The following is an 8425-nucleotide window of genomic DNA, read 5'->3' as shown; positions in this document are numbered from 1 at the left end:
TTCTGTGTTCCTTCACCATAAATGGGCTGTTTTGTTGTTAATGTTTATAAGAAAACAGTGAGGGAACACAGTCAACTTCTAGTCTGCTTTGCTCTGTTTGGTCATGGAAGTTTGCGTTATTCCAATATTTGCAAATGTTGAAAACAGAGCAGTGCATTGGGAGGGTGGCTTTTTTCCTCTGTGTTATTTTTGTAATAATGCAAATTAAAGACAATAGTAACATACAGCCTGCTGCTGTACCTTTAAATGAATCCTTGCTCTTGTGACTTCTCTAGTGAATGAGCTCCTTCACCCACCCGTCAATCTGCTGCCAGCGTTAACTTGCCAAAAGCATCTTCCAGCAGTCAGAACTATCCCACATGAGCTTGAAGAACATTGTGTGTTGTGTAATATGTCTGTTTAAACTGAATTTGCTGTATTTGTTTAGTTTATGTTTTTTCTTACCTGGAGGTGGAACAAGATCACTCAGCCCTGCACTCATGTGGTTTATCAAGTGTTAAGGGGAAATTACATCATAAATGCAAATGACTGGAGGAAACACAGGTTCTGCAGAGTTGAGAAATGCATCTTGGCTTTAAAACTCAAATTTAGCAAGTCTTTGTGGCAAAAGATAAATTGTTGGAAGTGCTCAAAAATAGTTGAACCTGGTGAATTTGCACACAAAAGTCAAGTCAGCACACCAGGTCAGAAATCTTCTTGCAGAATGTGCTTTGGCCTCCCAACAGCCTCGAGTTCTTTTAGACTCCACCTAAAAGACTTTGTTAAAGCATTATTGTGTGTATGTGAGTGTGTGTTTTTGTTACTTGCTGTCGAACAATGGTTGGTGAAAGTTCCCTTTCAATGGCAGAAAGGCCAAAATGATGTTGTATGTTTATTGTTCTTCACATTTAATGATGATGATAATACACTCCATTCCATAAACATTCACTCAAACCAATTAAAGCACTTGTTCTGCTTAACTCACACTTTACTTCTGGTGTTTTGTCCTTTGTTGTTGTTTACCACACCTTTGTTTATTGAATTGTTTAGTATATTATTTAATGCCAAGCATTAGACGACTGTTTATTTTTTTTTTCTCAGTCTTTAAGAAAGAAGAAAAATAAAATTGAGCTCCTGTATATTTCTCTGATACAATTTCATCTTTTTTCTTTAAAAGAAATACTCAGTTTATAGCTTAAGTTTTTGTGGTTAATTTGTTTCTCATCCAAGTTACTGCCGATATAATATAAAACAATTCACCGCTTGACATAGCCGAATATATGTTGAACATAACTAGATTTAAATAGCTGTGTGTGTTGATGTTTTTTTTTTTTTTTATGAATTAGTTTATTGTGTTGTTCAAACAGCGGGCACTGTGTTCACTGTTCAGGATTTTGATAGTTTTTAGAAGGGTGAAAATAATGTCAGCGAAACTTATAACAACAAAGCTGATTGCTAATTAAATTAAATAATTAAAAGTGTAGATCAATATTAATCCGATGCTTTTGACGTCGTTTAAAATGAAGTTAAACTACAGCCTCGGTAGGAACAGCTTTATATTCACAGGTGGCTCTATTTGAAGTTAACGTTATCAAAAGTTTCTTCGTGTGAGCACCACAAACACACAGTTCCTTTAAAATCTATTCAGGAGAATGAAAGACAAACACTTTCTGACTGTCACTGCCCAAGAGCATGCCAACTTTAATTTCTATTAGCGTCAAGGAATATCAAAAAGGACGGGGTTTTTCCGTTTCCCTTTGAATTTGGTGTAAAGGTTCACGGTGATGGTGAACACCGGACTTTTCCTGCATGTCACACACCTTTAAACATTTAATTTAAATTTCAGATTTATTTTCTGTGCCGAAAAACGCTCTGGGCTATCTGAGTGGACGGTTTCTTATATATTTAATATATTTGATATAGTGTCAAATGTCTCACGTGTCACGTGTCACGTGTTATTTTTAACGAAATGTCCACTGTATCCAGTCAACATAGACACATTCACGTTAGCAAGATGAGAAGTCGTTACACAAAGGCATGCAATGTTAATCCTACAGACTGAAATATATAGGCCTTATTGGCATTTATGTTTTTGTTAAGTATACGTATATACGTTTTTTGTTTTGTTTGTTTAATGCCACAACACAACAACAAAGAACCCAGAGCCCCGGATTCCGTCCTTGATTTATTATGCACACATGTGGACTGCAGGAAAAGCCGCACTGCTGCTTGTTCATCTTCCTTTGAATTAAAAACAGCATTTCAACGTGACGCCGACACGAAGACCGCCGCTGTCCGGCCTGTCTGAGGCAGCTGCGGCCCGGAGCTCCGTCAGCGCAACGTGGAGACAACAAAGAGCGGCTGTCCACGTGCGCTGCAGCTGCCGCGCGCGCGCACACACAGACACACACGGAGCTCACTGCTGAGGCTCAGGGAGGGTCACGGCCGCCAGGGGGCAGCCTGACCCCTACAAACCTACCAACCGCAACACGGGCCGACTGCAGGTAGGCTGACACACACGGATACTTCCCCATCAGTCTAGAGCCTGTTAAAGAAATGTTCTATTCTTTAATAAAAACATTTTAGTGGCGGCCAGTTATCCGCTTTGTTTCCTGAAACACGAGCAGTGAGTTTGTGAAAAATGACGGACGAATGCAGGTGAGGCCTGACTAACTGAGGGCCGCTTCAGGTGTCCGAATAATATTCAGCCGCTGTGCGTTTGAAATAAACTCCATTTCCCTACAGCCCCCGGGGGCATCAGCTTTGTGGTGAGCCTGACCTTTGACCTCTGTAGTGAGTGAACGCGATTGTGGGGGAAAAAAAATCCACGAATAATCAAACCGGCTGTGGAAGTGGAAACGTGGTTTGGATGTAACAGTGGAGCTCTTCACTTCAGGTAAAGGTGCGATGACTCTTAATGGTCTTATTTCATTATTTTATTTATTTTTTTATGTAGCGAGCCTCTTGACACATGGGGTTGGCTCGGTGTGTGTAACACAAATTGCACTTGTAGACATGCTAAATGTGCTAAAGTTTTACCTTAACACAATGAGGAAGATGGAAAAATTGCATGTTGACAAAAACGTTTTAAATTTACGACAGCTTGTATCGTGTGTTGTGAGCTGATGTCAGGCGGGATGGTAGCTCTCCAGCCTCTCCAACAAGACCTCTGAGTAGCCAGGGGAGTAGTACCTGAAACACACACAATGTTAAAACCCTCTACTGTGTTTTATCCTGAAAGCGTTTTAGATTAGATGCATTTATTGTCATTGTATACTTGATACAACGAAATTGCAGGAGCTCATCCCAGTAGCAATCAAAAATCAAAACACATAATAGCACATGCTAATGCACAAACATACACGTAAGAAGAATACATTACGACCAAATAAAATCAGTAAGTGTGAGAAATTTAAGGCAGAATTAAAAATATTCTTATACATTATTAAAAAGAATCACAGCATGTTATTTCACAGTTGATACTTGTTGCACATTTCTCACTGTGATTTGTTGAGTGACTGGATGGCTGTTTTGAATTTTTCTGGTTCTATATCACCATACAAACAAAAAAAATGTTTTTTTACTATAATTATTTTGCTTTATGAATCTTGTTTTCTACAAACTCCTTTTTAGAACATTAATTTGTGTCTGCTCAGTTTATTCGTATCCTTGAGTTTCTTTTTTGATCATAATCATTAATTTGATTTTTGTTGTTCAGGATATTTGTGATCATTATGTGAGCATAGCATTTTGATGCTCTGACTAAATGCAACAAAATACACTTTGCAGGTCATAATTCTAGCTGACAGTAGAGGGAAAGATCAGATAAAGATTAAACTGCTCCAGCTCGGTCAGGACACAACTCTAACATGGAAGCTGTACATGATCATGTGATCTGATGAGTCAGGCCTAGATTGTTGTTTACATCTTTTGCTGTTTCACAAACACACCCTTGGAGTTTAGACACTGACAAAGTGTGTGTGTTGTACTGTGTTAGTGTGTACCTGACTATCTCCTCGGGGAAGCAGCTGTTGATAGCATTGATGTACTCCTGTAGAGGAGAACCAGTCTCAGCCTCAATCTCCTGCACCTTCTTCAGACCACCACTGGTCACAAACAAGCGCCGAGCCTTACTGTCATGAGGAAGCACCTTTGATGGGAGAGTGGGGTGTAAACAGGTCTTTTTCATCTGTCTTACCACCATTTGGATTTGGCTCATAGATGAAAAATGCAGATTATTAATGCAGGTTGCGATATTGGTTATAGACTCCCTGACCTTGCTGAACTGGCATGCCACATGTTTGAGGATGTTGCTCGGGGCGTCGTAGAGAAGCGGCTCCAGTGCAGGCAGATAGGTACACTTCTCCAGAATGCTCTTCAGAGCCTTCTTACTCTGCAAAGAAAAAAAGAGAAAGAACATAAGAGCCTGTAAAGGTTTCCTTTCCTTTTCTTTTTCTCCTTTTAGCCAGTCGTGACTTTAAATCCCCGACTTTAAGTGTAAACTAATAAAACATCAGCAAACTAGTAAAACTAGTTTCAGAAATATTGTGCTGCCAAAAGTAAAGCATTCTCTTTCTTTGAGTGTCAAGGCATGAGCAGGCAGTTAAATATTTTTAACTCTGAGTTGTGATTAAAAAAAAAAAAAAAACACACACACAACAGTGATTTGTGCTGCATAAGTTCTCATTATACAGTCTCATGCAAACCGTACTTTCAGCTGCAGGTCCTCTGAGCTGCTGGCATCCATGTAGAGCTGTAGCAGTTTGGGAAACAGGTTTGCTGTAGCCACGGCCTTGGCATGCTCAGGCGTGTGATGCCCTATCTGACCAAGGGACCAGGCAGTGGCCGCCTTAATGTGATGTTCAGATTCCTCAGACAGACACAGGGCCAACTGGGGCACCCCCTGCAGGACAGGAGGTCACAGCACAGCAGGACTGGATCAGTTAGTATGACCTAGATACTGGACCTGAAGAAATGTCTGCATTTAGTGGTGGATTTAGCTGTCACATGAAGAGAGATTAGCCACATACAAGCACACACCTTGGAGAGAATGACAGCCATAGCAAGGCTCTCACTGTGAGCTGCTACGTATCCCAGCATCATGATGCCTGGCAGCCGCAGGTTGCCATGGCAATCGCCCAGATAATCGATCACTGCTGCCATGCCACCACAGTTAACAATAAAGAGAGACAGCTGGGAACACACAGACACATTAGGTTTTGTCCTACCATTGTTGATGGTTGTTCCTGCAAGTGTCTGTGTGTATGTGTGTGTGTGTTCTGCACCTCCGGTGTGTGTTTCACCACCTCCCTCATCAGCGTGGTGACGTTCTTCCGGACATACTCATCTTGATCTCTGAGACAGGCCAGTGCTGCAGGGAAGATCTCAGCCTCGATCACCAGCTCTGCCAGGCTAACTGAGTGTTTACTGATCTGGCTGAGGGCCGAGAACACCTGCCTCTGGATGGAGACAAAGCCATCTCTGAATATTTACAGGTATAATTAATCACATTTCAGCAAAGATAAACTTAATCACTGCTTGTCCAAAAAATAAGATGAAATATCTTTTCTCTTCTGTACTTTCTTTTAGTTAATTTGAACATATAAATGCAATTTTTTGAAAACTATTACTTGCTAAAGTAATAAAATCTAAATCCATCTTTAAATGTAACATTCTAATTAGTTAATAAAACATTTCTCTGAAAAGGGAAGGTTTACTTTTCATCACATCTTGGCAGGTTTTAATACTGCCAAGATGATAACACTGATAATCTGTAATGTTTACTTAAAAATGCATTTGAAAAGTTACTAAAATGTTTTTAAAATGTAATCAAAATAAATAAACATTTTTCGAGTTTTATTTGTGCCATGAAAAATATTTAAGAAATATAAAATTTTATAAAATGACAGAATGTAAAGAGAAGTTGTTCAAAATCAGTTTGATTAATTCACAAATCACAGTGTATCACATTTAAAGCAGACAAGGTAAAAGCTTTGTCCAGCCTTGTGAATGACGAGGGATAAAAAAATTGAGAAATAAAATATATATGCAGAATTTATTTGGGTGTTTTTAAATCAAATATTTCTAAAAATCTGCAGTTTATTGCTAAAACCCCTTACCACCAAAATAACAGTATCATAACATTAACTACTTAAATTATTTATACAGTTTGCATTGAAAAATCTTTAAACTTAACTTGTTGTTTAAAAACTTTAAATTTCAGCAAACAAAAAAATAGAAAGCCCTACAGTTACTTATTGAATATCGATGTATATGTATGTATATTTAATTACATTTTTTATAATGCTGATAACATTTTACAGAGAGCAAATAAATAAATAGATATAATAAAAAAACCAACTGCTGCTAACTGAACCTTTGCTTTGCAGTGACCTACTTTGAGTTTTGCGTCTGGGTTGAGGATCATCTGTGCCAGATGTGCGATGGCACCAGTGTCCACCACAGTCTGGGCCAGCTCAGGCGTGTGTTTGGAGATGTCACTGAGGGTGGAAGCTGCGATGCGTTTGATGGCCATCTCCGGCTCCCGAAGACACAGCACTAGCAGAGGGACGGCACCGGCATCCACGATGGACTGTGACAGAGCTGATGGACAGAGGTGGAGAACATGAAAATGCACATACACAAATTAAGAATGCAGGTTAAAACAAAGACAATGAGATAAATCCTAGATATATACACATCCTTACATGCATTGTGCCGTGCAATGCAGCCCAGAGCCCAGGCTGCAGCCTCCTTCACCCCAGGGTCAAACTCCTCCAGGCAGAGAACCAGGGCATCCACCCCCCCGCTGGCCACCACAGCCTGGGACAGCTCAGGGGAGTGTTTAGCTACCGCACGCAACACAAAGGCTGCTGCTCTCTTATAGAACCTCTGCACGCAAACACACAGACACACACATCAGTTCTCACACAAGCGTTTTTATTAGATATGAGTTAGCCTCTTAGGGCGCTAAATTGAAAAGATCATATCACAAAGTCTGCAACTAATTTCTAAAAAAAATTTCTTTACAATTTTTAAGTACATTTTAAACACCTCATATAATTTAGTTTCCCTGAAATTTTTACTGAAGCAGATAATGATAGTAAATAAGTGTATTTGTTCTGTACGCTTCAATTATTCATGTACTTAATGAAAAGTTTTTTTCCTACGTGTTCCACTGGGGTGGAACTAAATTCAGCAGAATTTCAGCAGCATTTAATGCTCCATTAATAGCAAGAACTAAATTTTGTCCCCCTCCCTCCTGAGCTTCTGAGTGTGCTGAGAGAGAGGAAGAGAGCGAAGACAAAGGCATGGTTGCTCTCATGGTTGAAGGGCTCTTAAGTTTTGAAGTAGCCCCCAAGCAAACTGCCAAGTTGGCCCAAAACACACTCACATTCAGGTGGTTGACCCTGAATCCGTGTAGGTTGACTGTCTCTCTCTCTCTCTCTCTCTCTCTCTCTCTCTCTCTTCCCCCCCCCCCCTCTCTAACACCAACCTCTTCAGGGAGGAGACAAGCTGCCACCAGCTCCAGCAACGAAGGAGCAATAAATCAACAGCCAGTGTGAGTCCAGGGCATGAAGAAAGAGATGTATACTTACATTCTGTGAGGCCAGTGAGCTGACCAGATCAGAGAGGATGTCTTCCTTCACTACAGCCTCAGCCAGGTCATCACTGTGGTCTGCCAGGCGGCCAAGAGCCAAAGCTGCTGTCTGCTGGATGCTCGGGACCACGTCCAACATCAGAGGACGCAGCATGGACACCACACCTGGAGGTGAGAGGAAGCACTTGAAATAGCAACCAAAGCAAACAAATCTTAGTGCTTATAAGCTTTGTTTCTTACCAGCATTTTGGAGGATTTCTATGTTCTGAGGCCTGGCTGACAGATCAGCAACTGTCTGTACAAACTGCATCCTTGCTTTCTGATACTGCTCGAAAACTAAAGCACGCACAGAACAGGTTTCCTCAGGGGGGAACTGCAGCTCGGTCAGATTTTTTTTATGAATCAAAACAGCTCGCCTGTCTTACCTTGAACGATCTGTCGCTGGCTCATCGTAGTGCAGCTGTAAAACGACTCTTTTTTTTCACCTTAAATCGCTTCAACAAACCTGAAAAACATTAAATTTATCGCGGGGTCAAGTGCAGCCGTGTGCAGGTACAGGCTCCGTGCTGTTGTTGTTAAGTGTTGCCGTGGCAACAGGCAGGAAGGAGAATAAATCTGACAAAGATCGTTTATCGTGAGGATGACTCACTTCCCTGATCTTTGAGCCGCACATGCGTTGTTTTGATGCCCAGATGTAGTTCAGAGTGAGAGCTCTGTTCTCTCCATATCAACCAGAGCAGCCTTTTGTTCCTGCGAAAAGTCCGCCGCGAATTTGTCACACAATTTCTCAACAGCGTCGATCATCACAGGTCAGAGAGGGAAAGAGCAAACGTTAACTCCCGATCG

General features: G+C 40.9%; 1 protein-coding gene across 1 annotated transcript; it reads right to left on the bottom strand.

Annotated features, from left to right (window-relative positions):
* Positions 1 to 3107: 3107 nt before the first annotated feature.
* Positions 3108 to 8029, bottom strand: spag6 (sperm associated antigen 6). The gene is made up of 11 exons (XM_029529485.1): positions 8005 to 8029; positions 7820 to 7915; positions 7578 to 7744; positions 6687 to 6870; positions 6377 to 6582; positions 5265 to 5438; positions 5020 to 5172; positions 4691 to 4882; positions 4256 to 4372; positions 3984 to 4129; positions 3108 to 3171 (listed from the first exon to the last, which is right to left on the bottom strand). The coding sequence occupies exons 1-11, from the start codon at positions 8027 to 8029 to the stop codon at positions 3108 to 3110; spliced, it is 1524 nt and encodes a 507-aa protein (XP_029385345.1).
* Between the last annotated feature and the right edge of the window lie 396 nt (positions 8030 to 8425).

This window comes from Echeneis naucrates, chromosome 20 (genome assembly GCF_900963305.1).
Source record: "Echeneis naucrates chromosome 20, fEcheNa1.1, whole genome shotgun sequence".
In the NCBI taxonomy this organism is placed as follows: Eukaryota; Metazoa; Chordata; class Actinopteri; order Carangiformes; family Echeneidae; genus Echeneis; species Echeneis naucrates.
This window is presented reverse-complemented; position numbering and strand designations above follow the sequence as displayed.

Coding starts and splice junctions, on each gene's coding strand:
- spag6 (XM_029529485.1), bottom strand. CDS start 8,029: ATGAGCCAGCGACAGATCGTTCAAG. Junction 6,871..7,577: donor GCTCACTGGCCTCACAGAAT/GTAAGTATACAT, acceptor GTTTGCGTGCAG/AGGTTCTATAAGAGAGCAGC. Junction 5,439..6,376: donor ACCCAGACGCAAAACTCAAA/GTAGGTCACTGC, acceptor GTCTCCATCCAG/AGGCAGGTGTTCTCGGCCCT.